The sequence below is a fragment of the Corella eumyota genome, chromosome 7, assembly GCF_963082875.1.
Source record: "Corella eumyota chromosome 7, kaCorEumy4.1, whole genome shotgun sequence".
NCBI classification, from domain to species: domain Eukaryota; kingdom Metazoa; phylum Chordata; class Ascidiacea; order Phlebobranchia; family Corellidae; genus Corella; species Corella eumyota.
In genome coordinates, this window is record NC_137496.1 from 10463663 (window position 1) to 10478906 (window position 15244).

General features: G+C 29.3%; 2 protein-coding genes across 2 annotated transcripts; one reads left to right on the forward strand and one right to left on the reverse strand.

Annotated features, from left to right (window-relative positions):
- Window positions 1-97: 97 nt before the first annotated feature.
- Window positions 98-8486, forward strand: LOC145759331 (rho GTPase-activating protein 17-like). Its single transcript, XM_082573134.1, has 16 exons — window positions 98-211; window positions 488-527; window positions 1150-1254; window positions 1678-1766; window positions 1975-2086; window positions 2484-2681; window positions 3232-3300; window positions 3653-3734; window positions 3816-3943; window positions 4287-4486; window positions 5512-5592; window positions 5668-5787; window positions 6078-6157; window positions 6500-6650; window positions 6876-6992; window positions 7546-8486. The coding sequence occupies exons 1-16, from the start codon at window positions 159-161 to the stop codon at window positions 7991-7993; spliced, it is 2073 nt and encodes a 690-aa protein (XP_082429260.1). The 5' UTR covers window positions 98-158; the 3' UTR covers window positions 7994-8486.
- A 1658-nt stretch (window positions 8487-10144) lies between these two features.
- On the reverse strand, window positions 10145-14550 carry LOC145760325 (protein APCDD1-like). The gene is made up of 8 exons (XM_082574189.1): window positions 14393-14550; window positions 14065-14228; window positions 13695-13785; window positions 11765-11870; window positions 11301-11414; window positions 10985-10991; window positions 10553-10909; window positions 10145-10365 (listed from the first exon to the last, which is right to left on the reverse strand). The coding sequence occupies exons 1-8, from the start codon at window positions 14548-14550 to the stop codon at window positions 10145-10147; spliced, it is 1218 nt and encodes a 405-aa protein (XP_082430315.1).
- Window positions 14551-15244: the final 694 nt, after the last annotated feature.

Consider the following 15244-nt stretch of genomic DNA (forward strand, 5'->3'; position numbering starts at 1 on the left):
CATTTTATGTCTTAAAGTTAAATATTATTAGACAGTTCTGCTTTTTTTAGTTTCTGTTTAAAGTTTAGATTTTAAACATATTTTTAAACTCTTTTATTAAGGTAGTTAGGTCAATGGAATAATTTAAATTTATAAATTAATTAAAAAAAGTTGTCAAAATGAAGAAGCAGTTGATGAGATATAAACTAATAGCGGATCAAAAAGTCGGAAGGTAAAGTTATTTTCAAATATTTTTTGACATTATTAAATTTTTATTAAAACTATTTGGTAGCCCTCCCTACAGATGGAATTTTAATTGTCATAATATGGTCAAAACTGTCATATATTTGTTCTGTGTTATTTAACCTACACCACAAACAGCAGTTTTTTTATTTATTTTGCAGTTCTTTAAATTGGACATACATAATTACATATATTGTTTATTAAGCTTTATGTAAACAATATGTAAACAAACAAATTTATTCTAATTTTATTTTGATTATTTTAGAGCAAATAAAACTGAAGTGTTAAACGATGATCTACTTCAGGTAATTTTTTTAATTAATTGAATACAATTCACAAACATACTCAAAAATCCACTGAATAATTAATGAACAAAGCTTTTCAGTGCTTTTTAAGTTATTTGAAAATTTATTCAATATACTTTTAGTAAGGCTCTTCTTGTTAATATAGAATTTTTTTGCCTTGACTTTAATTTTGATTAATAATTTACCTAGTATGGCCTTTAATTGCCTTTTTTCTGTTTAAAGGAACACCCAACTTAAGTTAAATATTTATTAAGTAAACAATATAATGTTCTGGTATAAGGGAAATTCTAAACAAGTTGTGGTTTAAAACATAACATAGCTACTACATTTTTACTTATTGTTTTTAATAAACTTGACTTTACAACAGGAGGTCTAGGGTTTGAATCCTACCATTAAGTAAGGTGCTAAAAACAGCTTAATATAATATGCGGCTTAATTATTAGGCAATTTTTAGCAATAATATCCCAAACTGGCAAAGTCAACTTAAGACTGGGTCAGGGTAACAAATGTTACTCTATGTTTAGACTGTAAAGTCATTCTTCCCAAATTAAGGATAAATATAAAAAATAATTATTGTCATACAGCAAAAACAAGCCAAAAATAATCTTTTTTTATATATTAGATTGAAAAGCATATGGAACATGTACAAAAAGCATGTGCCTCAACATACAAGAAACTCATACAATGTAATCATAGTCATGGAGCTGGTGATTTTGATAAAAGATTGGTATGACAAATAACATGCTTATTGTAAAATAATGTTTGTATTTTAAAATAAATCTAAAATACTGTTATTTAAGTAATACATATGTAATATTTATCTGTATTGGTGGCATGGTGTAGTGGTTGGAACACTTGGCTTTACTACATGAGGTCTTGAGTTTGATTCCCACTGCTTCTATGCTGTGGTGTCCTTCAGTAAGGGGCTAAATAGTATATATAAACTTCTGCTTATCCAAAACTAATCTTTTTTTTAATTATTGGGCATTATAATTACCAATATTGAAAACTGGCAAATTTAACTTAAGACTGGGCTGTGGTAACAACTGTTAATCTATGTTTATGCCGTGAAATCGACCTTTTCACATTGAGGATAAATAAAATACAAAAAAAATATTGCAAAAATTTAAATAATTTTGCTTTTCAATAGAAACGTTTAAAAGAAAATGAGTTGGCACAAGGAATGTTAGAGGCCAGTAGAACTTTGTTAAACGAACCAGACTCTAACCACATGCTAGGGTAATTTATTTATTCATTTTAAAAGTTATTAAAGTTTAAAATTCCAAATTTTTTTTTTTAAATTAAATTTTTTTTTTTAAATTAAAATTTTTTTTTTAAGTTTATTTTTTTATTTGTTCTAATGTCAACTATATTAAAATTAAAATTATTAAAAAATTGCAGCAATATAATTTTATTTATTTGCCTTGACGTACGTTTTATTATTTAGGAGTTCATTAAAAGCATGTGGGGAAGTCCAAACTGATTTGGCAAAGGAAAAAGCGATGTATGAAATGTTTATTGATGACCACGTCGTCTCTCCTTTACAGAACCTAGTTGAGGTAAATACTGCTGTTCAGTTGTTAATTACTTCTTTATAAAAAAGGCGTACTTTAATTTTTTTTAATAAATTTTTTTATTTTTTCTCGATGTGGTAAGGATGATTTCATAGCCTAAATTTAGAGTAACATCAATTACTTTGATTGAGTTTTCTGTTTAATTTGGAAGTTTGAAATATTATAGATTATTTTTGCCAGAGAATTATGCTGCTGATTAAGTGCTTGCTCAGCAGAAGGCCATATTGTTTATATCACCTTACTCAAGAGCACTACAACATAAAAGCAGTGGGGATTAAACTCAGGTCCTCATGTAGCAAAGCTCAGTGTTCTAACCACTACACAATGCCACTAGTAAAAATTAAACATATTTTTGCTACTTTTTATATTTCATATTTTACAGACTGAAATTCCAAACATTTTAAAACTTCGGGAGAGATTAAAGCGATTAGTGCTGGACAGGGATTCTGCTTTTCAGAACTTACACAAAGGCAAGAAAGCCCAGTATGCTGCAGGAGCTAACATACAGCAGGCCCTATCAAAAGTTGAGTTGTTGAATGATGAATATAATCAAGCTGTTTCTAGAATGGAGCAGGGAAAGGTAATGTAAAACTTAATTTAAATATTTGTTCATAAACCGGCAGTGTGGTGTAGTGGTAAGAACACTAGCTACACCACACATGAGGTCGTGGGTTCAATCCCCACTGATCTTATGCTGTAGCACAATTGAGTAAGGCGCTATAAACGCTATGAACTCCTGCTGAGCCGGCACTTAATCAGCAGTATAATTATCAGGCTATTATAATCTATAATATCCCAAACTGCCACAGGCAACTCGAGACTGGGTCGGAGTAACTTATGTTACTCTATGTTTAAGTCGCGCATTCGACTTTCCCACATCGAGGATAAAGATATATACAAAAAAAAAACATTATTAGGTTGATCACGTCTCCATTATATCTTAATGACTAAACTGAATGCTTAAAATAATAAATTGTTTTAAAATATTAGAATAAAACATAAAATAGTTTTCTAACTCAGAAACAGTGGGTTTCAAACCCTAAGGCCTTATGGTAATACTCAGTATCTTACCGTTTTCACTTTATTTTTATTTTTACAGAATTTTTAAGTTTACTTTGTTTTTTATTTAGGATCAACTGATAACTGAAATGTTTGAATTTGTAGCCAAAGAAGCAGGCCACAACCAGAGAATGTCTGATGTAATTATTATTGTTTTTTTATTGATTTATTTTCAATGTGGAAAGGTCAACTTCACGGCCTAAACATAGAGTAACATCTGTTACCTTGACCCAGTCTTAAATTAATTTTGATATTATTATTTATAATTGCTTGATATTATTAATCAGTGATTGATTTTTGGCTTAGTAGAAGTTCTTACTAGTTATAGCATCTTACTCAAGGGTGCTACAGCATAAAAGCAGTGGGAATCTAACCCCGGACCTTATGTATTACATCTAAGTGTTCTTACATGTACATTACTTTTATATTGAATAATGTTAAGTTTATTATTAAAATTTGAAATTTTTTTTTTAATGTTTTTTTTTTCATTAGTTTCATGCTAAACAATTGGATTATCATCGGAGATGTGTAAAGTTATTAGAATCGACTGCTCCACATTTGGAAGAAATTCAACGTAAATTTTTATCTAAATGCCAAAAAAAATTAATTTAGCTTTTTTTATGATTTAAAACTAAATTTTTTTTTTAATTTTTAGAAAATTCTGTTATGCAATGTTCATATGGACGGTCATTAAAAGATCATTTGAGAAGCTCAGAAAGAGAAATAGCTTTACCAATTGAAGCATGCACCTTGTGTATCTTACATATGGGAATTAAAGAAGAAGTAAATGCATTAAAATGTTTTTTTTATATATTTATCCTCAATGTGGAAAGGTTGATGGCCTAAACATTCAGTAACATTAGCTACCCTGACCCAGTCTCGAGTTAACTTTGGCAGTTTGAGATATTATTTATTATAATTGCCCGATAATTAAGCTGCCAATTGTTTAACCCAGAAGAAGTTCTATTATTTATAGCATCTTACTTAACGTGGCTAATGTTGGAAGCAGTGGGGATCAAACCCGGGGCCTCATGTGGTAAAATCAAAACAAAAATTTTGAAAAATTTATTTAAAAAAAAAATAAAAAATTATTTTCGGGAAAAAAATTTTGAAAAATAATTTTCAGGGAATCTTTCGTATTGGAGGTGGAGCCACAAAATTGCGCAAATTCCGAGCGTTGGTTGATGGAGGAGTATTAGATTTATATGATTATGATGCCCAGGATGATATTCACGCTGTTGCTGGAGCTATGAAACAATATTTGAGGGAGTTACCCGACCCTTTATTAACCCATCAACTTCATGATGATTGGATAGCTGCTGCAAGGTAAATTTTTTAAAGTTTTTTTAGTAAAATTTAAAAAATAAAATTTAAAAAATTTGCCAATTTTTCATATTTTGAAGAATTTTTAGTAACATACTGACAGTTAAAATCCAGAAAGTAGGGCAAGCTCTGGTCTAGTATATAAAATTAACATTTTTGTTTACAATAAAAGAATATTAATATTTAATTAAGTAACTATGGCTGTGGTCCCATGTAAACTTTTAATTATTAACTTTTTGTCATTTAAATTTTTGTCGGTTTCATAATATATATTAATGACCGGCATATATTTTGTTATATCTATAACTATACTATGACCATTAGTATTTAGTCATTATTTATCCACCCTATGTAAATATACAGTGTAAACACATTCAGTACTACTTGAATAGATAATAATACTTGAATGAAATAGTAATATTGATTTAGTAAATAGATTATTAAATCGTCCTTTTATAAGTGTGGATTATTAAGGGTTGGTTAGTTTAATAAACTAACATAGCTTTAGCGTCTAAAATCTGGCTATATTCTCAAAATTACCGAATTGGCATATTTCCGAAAAATTTAAATTTAAAAATGTTACCAAAATTTTTTTTACTAAAATTAAGGGGGCATTATACAGAGGGGTTGGGGTTAAGGGGGGAAATGTGTCATTGGCGCCGGCGGTAAAATTGTTTTTTGATAACTTGGTTTTCAAAAAAAATACGGCAGCATGGTGTAGTGGTAAGACCACTTGCTACACCACATGAGGTCGTGGGTTCAATTCCCACTGCTCTCATGTTGTAGCGTCCTTGAGTAAGGCGCTGTAAACGGTACGAACTCCTGCTGAGCTAGAACTTAATCAGCAGTATAATTATCGGGCAATTATAATCTCTAATATCCCAAACTGCCCCAACTGGAGACTGGGTCAAGGTAACAGTTGTTACTCTATGTTAAGGTCTCGCATTCGATCTTTTGACATCAAGGATAAAGATATATAAAAAAAAAATTACATTTTTATTTAAATAATTATTTATATTTTTGTTTAGTATATCTGATCAAGACCAAAAATTACAAGAATTATGGAAAATAATAGACAACTTGCCACCTGAAAATCAAGCCAATTTAAAGTAAAATTACCATTTTTTAATCCTTTTAATATAACATACGATACTAAATAACAAAAATAATTTTTATTTTTCCAGGTACTTGATGAAATTTTTTGCTTATGTTACCCAGTTTCAAGATGTTAATAAAATGTCCGCAAGTAATTTATCTGTAGTACTTGCCCCCAATCTGTTATGGACATTAATGGACGATATAAGGTTAGTATTAATGCTAGTACAATTAAAATATGACTAATTTCATGGTTTAAATTGTATGGTAGTTGTTAAATGTTGGCTCGATGTAGTGATTATAACCCCTTGACTTCACTACATGAGGTACTGGGTTTGATTCTCACTGCTATCATGATGTAGCGTTTTTATGTAAAATGCTTTAAACAGATTTAAACTTCTGCTAAGCCCCCCCCCCAAATAAATTAGTTAAATAATTATCGGAAATTAATTTTTTTTTATGTTTTTTAGACATTTTAAATGTATATTGATATTTTTAGTAAAAGAATGGTGGAGTCAAGTCTTATTGCTGGGTTGGTGGAACTAATAATTACTTATGCTGATTGGTTCTTTCCAGGAGGTATTTACTTATAAATTCTATTTAAATAATTATTTTTGTCTGTTTAGCATTAGTCACTTGCTATAGTTTTTCTAATACTAGATGTCCTGGGTTCGATTCCTGTCAATCTTGGGCTTTACTACCCCTTAGTATGACATATTTAATATAAACTCCTGTTGAGCCAATAGTTAATCAGCAGCTTACTTATTGGGCAATTATAATCTATATAATATCTCAAACTGCCACAGGTAACTTGAGACTGGGTAGAAGTAACAGATGTTACTCTATGTTTATGCTGTAAAGTCAACCTTTCCACATCGAGGATAAATAAATATAAAATTAACGTTTTAATTTTACGAACAGATATAGAGTTTGCAGTGACACCTAATGGAACTTCGTACCAAACTAGAAGTGAAAGTATAAACTCCGATAAAGTCCCTGTATCCCCAACCGTGCCGAAGAAGTCACCAGGACATTCTAGAAACTCATCTTCCGAACAAACACTTGATACAAGGTAACTATTAACATTAATTTATAGATTTTTCGCAAAAATTTGCAGGTTTTTTGCCGGGTTCAGCATAAGTTTATACCATTTATAACTCCTTACTCAAGGGTGCTACAGCATAAAAACAGTGAGGATCAAACCCAAGACCTTACGTAGTAAAGCTAAGTGTTCTAACTACTACACCACACTGCCATTTTTTTATGAAACTTCAGTCGAGAAATGATCTGTTTTTAGTCAGAACAACTTGCAGACTCCTCAGCCCTCAAGTTCAACATTGAAGAAGAGGAAGAGCAAAGCTCCGAAACCTCCCCAGGTTCCTCCTCAGATTCCGAGCCAGGATCAAACTTCAAAGTAAATATTTTTTGTAAATATTTAAGTAAAGTATATGAAATACTCAAGTAAAGTCAAGAATACTTAAGTAAAGTTAAAAATACCAAAGTAGAGTAATACTCGTAAGGTCAACAGTACTAAAGAAGAATGAGTACTCAAGTAATGTCAAGAATGCTTAAGTCAAGTTAATACTCAAGTAAGTTGAGAATACTAAAGAAAAGGATAATACACAAGTAAAGTCAAGGAAACTAAAGTGAAGTAAATACTCAAGTATAATCACGAATACTAAAGTGGAGATAATACTCAAGTAAAGTAAAAATACTAAAGTAGCATGAATACTTAAAATCAAGAATACTAAAGATGAGTTAAAGTTAATTATATTAAAGTGAAGATAATACTCAAGTAAAGTCAAGAATAGTAAAGTAAATACTCAAGTGAAGTCAAGAATAGTGAAGTAAAAACTCGAGTGAAGTCAAGAATAGTGAAGTAAATACTCAAGTCAAGTCAAGAATACTATAAGAGGATTAATACTCAAACAAAATGAATACCAAAATAAAGTAAATACTTTTTCCAGAACTCATGAGCGAAAACGATCTTCACCCACTTCTTGTGAGCCCCCGCTTCATTTACTCAACAACAACAAACCCCCAGTTGCTGCACAACGAAAATCAACAAAACGACCCCAAATAGCCCCACCACAGCCCCCCAAGGAAGAAATCATTGAGGAAAACCCCCCTCAGAATGGACCAACTCCAAAACCAAAACCCAGACCCCCAGTTAGAAAACGACAAAGCAACGAGGACCGGCCCCAATCTATCACTGACCCAACTATGTTTGAGCCCCCTGTGGGTCAAGAGAATGTAGATGGGGAACCCCAGAGTCCCCCAATGCCAGATTTACCCCCGCCACCCCTACCAACAACGATTGAGATGGACGGGTTAAGTTCAGAACTCCGAGTTAACCCAAATAACCCATTTGAAAATGTTAACGAAGAAGATGACAGTGAATTAACATGTCTGTAGAGCAAAATAATTTACCCAAATAATAAAGTAACTTATATAAGCTACTATTGCACGATAATGATATAATAGCTTCTTTATATTCTAATTTTGGGATCAAATCTTTAGGCAAAGTGGCAAAATAAAATGATTTTTTTTCTTATGTGCTTCTATTGCATGATGCTTTAATTATTGGATTGCTGTTATCAGACTAAAAACCATTTTCCCGAATGGGAATTTTTTATACTAACCCCCTTTCACCCTAACCCTTCACTGGGAAATACCCTTTTATTTCCCTAAAAAGTTAATAAAATATTGTTTTTTAAAATTTCGGTTTATTGAAATATGTCTATTTTGTAAAATTGTTTTTTGGTAATATTGGCAAAATACCTTTAATATTTATGTTTATTTTTAAATGATTAGATAGTTTATGAACAAATTTATAAAAGTAATTGTTTATAAATTATAACGCTTATTTTTTTTTGTGTCAAATTTTTTTTTTTTTTCTTAAATTACTGTTGCTGTTAGGTTGATCAAAATATTTAAAGGTTTAAAAACTTATAATGTATCTAAAGTTCCTATTAAATATTTTTTTCTGATTTTTAATTTAATTAAAAATAATGTTAATCATCATTCGATATTTAACAGCATTCAATTTTTGCTTTGTAAATTTTTTGATAAAAAATTAAATTTTTTTTCATTTTGGGCAAAAATTGAATAATTTTTAAAATTCATAGCTAATAAATGTGCAATAATGATGTGAATTTGGTTAGAAATTGCATGTTTGCTGCAATTTTATGCATAACTTTATAATGTGGTTACAGTTATTAATTTGTATTTCAGTTTTCGAAAATAATAGTTCCAAAAATTATTTTTTCTGTACTCTGTTTAATATGAAAAAATTCAAAAATATTTAACTTTTTAAATTATAATCAGACTGTACTATCTATTTTTTTAGATTAATTTTAAATATAATATTGACTTTATATTATTAGTTAGTAAAAAAAAATTCATTTTTTATATTTGTAATCTAGAGTTAATGCACTGTATAATTTTGATTCACAGTATATTTTTTCCAACATTATTTAAACTATATTTAAATATCTATAGGTACCTATAATAAATATAAATAAAAGCACTTAGTTTTTTTTGGTACTTGTATCAAAAAAAAAATAATTGGTAATTTTAACAAATTTAATATTAATAATAATAATATGCAAGTTATCATATATATATACTGGCATAATATTAAGATTGTAACTACTGTTTGACACAGTAATTTTTAATTTAAATTTAGTTATAATCAATTTTGCATATTTTTTGTTGAAAAGGCTTCTTATTGTATGTTATTAGATTTATGATTTATTTTTTTTGTAATTTTATTGCATTTTGTATTTGATTTCTAAAGCTCACTGATAATTTAATTCGCAAATAAATGGAAAAATATTCTGTTTTTTGCAAACTTAAGTTAACCTTATGTTCATTTATTTTTTATTTTGGCTAAAATCAAAATTATAATCAAGTTAAATTTTCCTTGCAGGTATAGGAAATTTAAATTTTAGTAAATATTAAAAATAGTTACGAAAAAAAAATTGAAAAATCAGTTTTAAAGTCTTCAGTTGAAATGGTAAGATTGCTTTGTATTTTATTCGTATAAAATATTGTTTTCCTATTATTATGTTTTATTTATAATTGCTGAAAAAAAGAATTGCATTTTTATAAATTTAAAAAATGTTTTTTAAAAAAAAAAATCGGAAGCAGTGGGAATCAAACCCTTAACATCTGGTTTACAAAAATGTAATTTCTAGAGCCCAACAAATATTATTGCAAAATACAAAAAAAAAAAATAATAAAAATAAAAAAAAATATTTTACATAATTCAAAATTTAAATTTTTAGAAGGTCCCAAGTACACTACGTAAATCTACAAAACTTCTAATGCAGGTATGTTCTATTTGGCTTATATGTTAATAACTTACTGATATAACAGCCCCGTGAATAAATTAAGTTTAGGCAGTATTTTTAGTTATCATAAGTTAAAAAGAGTCGATTTTTTCGTTTTTATTTGGAATATTTATAGTACAAGCTAGTAACATGGTATTAAAAATTAGTTTTTGCGTAATTAATAAAGTTTTAAAGGCAAGTACGGCTTATTAATTTAAAGAAAAATTTACGTTTAGCGTTTGTGTTTAAATCGATCGTACATTATCTTTACGCATAAACCACCACCTATGAACGCCATAGATATCACAACTCCAACTCTAGGCAGAAACCCCATGCCTTCACTTTTATTGGTTAATATTTGAGAGGTTCTTGTGTAAGTTTGTAGAGTTGAATTAAGAGTAAACGAGTATTGAATTTTAGGCTTTTTTGACGTTTTTTTCTGGTGTTGTTTTCCTGCAAAAATATTTAAATTTAAATTTTTTTTTCGTATTTATCCTCGATGTAGTAAGGTCGACTTTACAGTTTAAACATAGCGTAACATTTGGCCTTGCTACGTGATGTCCAGGGTTCGATCACCAATATTTGCGTCTGTTAAATGCAATACCAATAGTTCGACAAAACCACATTTGGTAAGACTTACGCTTTCTTGAAATGATGACGTCACAACTCTTTAATCCATCTTGAAAATAGGTTGCTCTTTTATTTTTTGTATTGGGTATACTGCCATCTCGCGGCCTTTTACCGGTAAACAAATTCAAATTTCCGTCCACTTTTCTTAAGCTAATAATATCGTACTCGGTCTGCGGTATATCGATTCCTAACATTTTAACCCCACTGGCGGTGACGTCATAATTATCGTCGGTGACGTAGCTGTTCTCGCGGGTGACGTCGCGGAACGCGTTGAGGCGTGAAGTGGTGTAATTGTCATGTGACGTCATGTTTAATGAGTTTAGTGTGAAAATTGAGTTGTGGGCGTTTTTGATTATTTTTGATTTTCCTGTTATTTTATATCTAAAATGTAAAAATAAAATTAAAAATATTGTTTTAATTTTAAATTAATTGTTATACTTACTTTCCCTCTGCAAAAAGAGTTAATTTTCGATTTCTACAAAATTGATCGTGAAAATACACGAAAATACCCGACCAGCGGTGGGCGCTAGAGTCGAGCGTAATTTTCCGTTTTAAAACAACCCCGAGAGGGCGCAGTTCGCAGCGCTTGCTTACCTAGAGTAAAAAAACACATTTTTTATCAGAAAATTGATCTTTTTTGCCTAAATAATCACTAAATTTGATCGTAGAAGTTTAGAAATCAGATTACAACGTTTTAAACGGTTAAATACTTTAAAGTTAATGAGAGTTTAATGAGTAAATGTTCTAGTATGACGTACCCAAGCCCCCTTTATTATTCGATTAAACTTTGGAATGCGGTTCTGTCTTATTTTTGGAGAATTTTTTGATTTTAAGATTTTTTGACAAACTTTGCAATCCGTTTTATCATTCTGCTAAAAAAAAATTAAAATTGATTTAAAAAGGAAAAATGTTTATTAATTGACGACTTCATGGTCTAAACATAGAGTAACTTTTGTTACTTCGACCCAGTCTCAAGTTGACTTTGGCAATTTGGGATATTATTGATTATAATAGCTCAATAATTGTGCTGCTGATTAAGTGTTAGCCTAGCAGTAGTATATACCGTTTATAGCGCCTTACTTAAAAGCGCTACAGCATGAAAACAGTGGGAGTTAAACCAAGGACCTTATGTAGTAAAGCCAAGTGTTCTAACCACTACATCATTTTTAATGGCTTAGTTAATAAAAATATTTTAAAATAAATTTTTATAAAAAATAAATACTTTGATTTTCCGAAGTGGTGGGTTGTATGTATTAGGCGTTTCTTTTCTTTGCTTATAAGATCCAATATCTCCAGTAAATAATTCAGTTATTTCTTTATTGTTTTCGCTAAAAATATAGATCAAAAGCTTAAATAAATTATTAAATTGTTTCAATTATAATATTTATATTTTAAATCATAAATATCATATGAACCGACAGCTTAGTGTAGTGGTATGAACACTTGCTACACCACGTGGGTTCAATCCCCACTGAGCTCATTTTTTAGCACCCTTGAGTAATGCGTTATAAACGGTATGAACTCCTGCTAAGTCAACACTTAATCAGCAGTATAATTATTGGCAAATATAATCTATAATATCCCAAACTGCTACAGGCAACTCGAGGCTGGGTCAGAGTAACTAATGTAACTCTATGTTTAAGCCGCGCATTAGACTTTCCTACATCGAGGATAAAGATATATACAAAAAAAAAATATATATATATATAATGAAGCTTAGTGGACTGACCAATTTATAGGTCTTTAAAATAAATAAAACTGCCGTTTGTGGTGCGTGTGTAAATTATCACAGGCAAATATTAATTTAGAGTTTCAACCATTTTTACAACAAGAAGGCTATCGACTAATGACATTTACAAACTAAAGCCTATTGTGGGTAAATTTTAAAGGCTATCGGCCTGATAAATTGGCCATATAATTGCATTGGCATATATATCAAACCGCTTTTGCCTTTGATATTTAAATTAATAAATATTTTTTCGTCTGACCGTTTCGGATGTGCTTACACACAAACACACATGGTCACGTGACCTGTAACGCAGTGTCACGTGTTTGAGTTTGATGTACGTTATCATAAATTACATCAAGTGATCGATAGAAAAAAACATAGAATAATATCATCTTATCTTGAAAGTAAATCGGCCAAAAATTTTAATCTATTTTCAATGAGTTATGAACATATTCTTTATTAAATGTTTTAAACTAATATTCAAAATTTAATATTTTTAATTAAAATTTATATAAATTTGGTCGTTATTTTAAGGTCATGTTTTAGCGAAAATTAATTAAATAAAAAAGAAGCTACGCTACTTGGTACTTTCTACGTCACATAAAAATATGGTAACCTGATTTTTTATGTTAACCATTTTCCAGTATTTTTAAAAATTAAATTGTAAGTACCACAGACATTTTTTTAAGGTTCTAAAGCCATTGATTCATTTTCAACCATACTAACGTGCTATATACATTACTTACAAAATTGCAAAACTCTTTAATATAACATTTTAAAAATAACTTAATCAATTTTAACAAAAAATTCGCTTTTAAAATCAAGTTTAAAAATCGTTGTTTTAGTAAATACAACCATCAAAGTATGACGTCATATGTTGTAAATATTATCGGGGAATAGATCAATTTTTACGGCGCTCATTGATAATTACTGTTCACTGTTATGTTGTTTATATTCAAGAGTTCATGATAATTAAATTTATCTGGATTTGAATCTATGTTTACAGACCTACGGGTGAGCCCTTCGCGTTAACTATAACATCATTGTGAAATTTTTTGAAAGTTTTTTTTTATTTTTTGCTCTTAAAAACCTTTGCCAACAACGTGATGTATTGACTACATGAGGTCTTAGGTTTGATCCCCACTGCTTTTATGCTGCAGCGCTCTTAAATAAGGCGCTATAAACGGTATAAACTCCTGCTAAGCCAGCACTTAATCAGTGGATTAAATATCGGGCAATTATAATCAATAATATCCCAAACTTCCAAAGTCAACTCGAGACTGGATCGGGATAATACGTTTTTATAGCATGGAAGCAGCAGGATTTGAACCCAAGACCCTATGTGGTGATGCCTAGTACATTAACAATTATGTCTTGCTACTGGTTTTGATGTAATTTATAATATTAGAAAAATATTAAAAACCTTGACGTTTTTTCAATTTTCAGCATTGTAATTTCGTTTAAATTAATTTTCAACCTTCCAAGGCAATTACATTTTTGTCTTCTGCTGAAAACTTTAAAGTTTTTATTTTTATGTTTACCCAAATTGCAAAAAGAACATTTTTTGATTATTTTTCGCTCCATCTAAATACAAAAAAAAAACGTTTAAAAATCGGAGTAACAAATGTTACTCTATGTTTAATCTTTAAAGTCGACCTTCCCACATTGAGGATAAAATTAATTAAAATTTAATATGTAAAATATAAATTTTATTTTTACCTTTTTTGAATATGTTTTTATCATGACATTTTTTAATTTAAATTGATAATAACTGCCCCCTAATAATTTCCAACTTCGTTTCTTCGAATTTAAATTAATTTTTCCGTTGCTTTTAATCGTATAAAAAGGTTTCGAACAAAAAGGGTCTTTATAAAAATGGTAGAACAAAGTTGATTCTCCGTTGGGGTGGATTTTGAAAAAGCGTACCAAAAATTTTGCGCCATTTTGGAATTCGCAACTGGCAAAAAAAAAAAAAAAAATTTTTTAATTTAAAAAAAATTGGTTTATTTTTGACTTTAAAATATTAAATTTTGCTGCGTAATAATAATCAAATTTAATTTTCTAATCGTCATTATATGAAAATTAATTTTAAAATCGAAATAAATTAAAAATAATTCTTACCTTCTCGATACCCAATTTCCAGTTAAGTTAAAACTTTCGCCTACAAATTTTGGACTTTCAACTTTAGAGCAAGTGACGTCATAATTACTGATACTTCGAATCAAATCGTTTTTGTATTTCGTATTGTTTAAGGCTTCAGTTAATGGGGCGTTATACATATAAGAGTAGAATAATAAAAACTTACAAAAGTTCGACATTTTTTTTCTTTAGCATAAACCTGTTTTTAAACAAGCAATTATATTTAAAATTACTATCTTAATTTAAACATTAATTTTCTGTCATTAGTTTGAGATTGTATTTTTGCTAATAACTTCTCTAAATTGAAGATAAATATTGTTTTTAAGTTTATATATATATATTTATATATAAAGCGCCTTTAAGCTATAAAAAAGCTTGCTCGGTAGCGCCCACTAACGGTCAACATTATTCGGATTTTTTGTTGGTTATTATTTAAATGATTACTTTTTTTTAACATCAGTTACTCCAACCCAGTCTCAAGTTGCCTGTGGCAGTTTTGGATATTATAGATTATAATTGTCCGATAACTATTTTGCTGCGCCTTACTCAAGGGCGCTACTGCATGAGATGAGATGGGGATTGAACCCACGACCTTATGTGTGGTGTAGCAAGTGTTCTTACCACTACACCACGCTGCCGGTTAATTATTTTTTAAAAGTAAAGTAAAAATAAAAATTAATAAAACGAAAATGAAAATCCTAATTAACGAATCTTGATTCTTTGAATTTTGGGTAATAAAATTTAAGATTAATTTCCTAGTCGAAATAACTCATTCTAATTTTGGAAATTTTAATTAAATTACTCATTTTAAAAACTCGAAAACCCTATAGTCAT

What these genes read in the sequence shown, in the direction of transcription:
- LOC145760325 (XM_082574189.1), bottom strand. Translation starts at nt 14,550, where the DNA reads ATGTATAACGCCCCATTAACTGAAGCCTTAAACAATACGAAATACAAA. An exon ending in GGAAATTGGGTATCGAGAAG is followed by an intron (nt 14,229 to 14,392) that starts GTAAGAATTATT and finishes TTTTTTTGCCAG; the next exon opens with TTGCGAATTCCAAAATGGCG. An exon ending in AAAATTGAAAAAACGTCAAG is followed by an intron (nt 11,871 to 13,694) that starts GTTTTTAATATT and finishes CTATATTTTTAG; the next exon opens with CGAAAACAATAAAGAAATAA.
- LOC145759331 (XM_082573134.1), top strand. Translation starts at nt 159, where the DNA reads ATGAAGAAGCAGTTGATGAGATATAAACTAATAGCGGATCAAAAAGTC. An exon ending in TAAACGATGATCTACTTCAG is followed by an intron (nt 528 to 1,149) that starts GTAATTTTTTTA and finishes TTTATATATTAG; the next exon opens with ATTGAAAAGCATATGGAACA. An exon ending in ACATTTGGAAGAAATTCAAC is followed by an intron (nt 3,735 to 3,815) that starts GTAAATTTTTAT and finishes TTTAATTTTTAG; the next exon opens with AAAATTCTGTTATGCAATGT.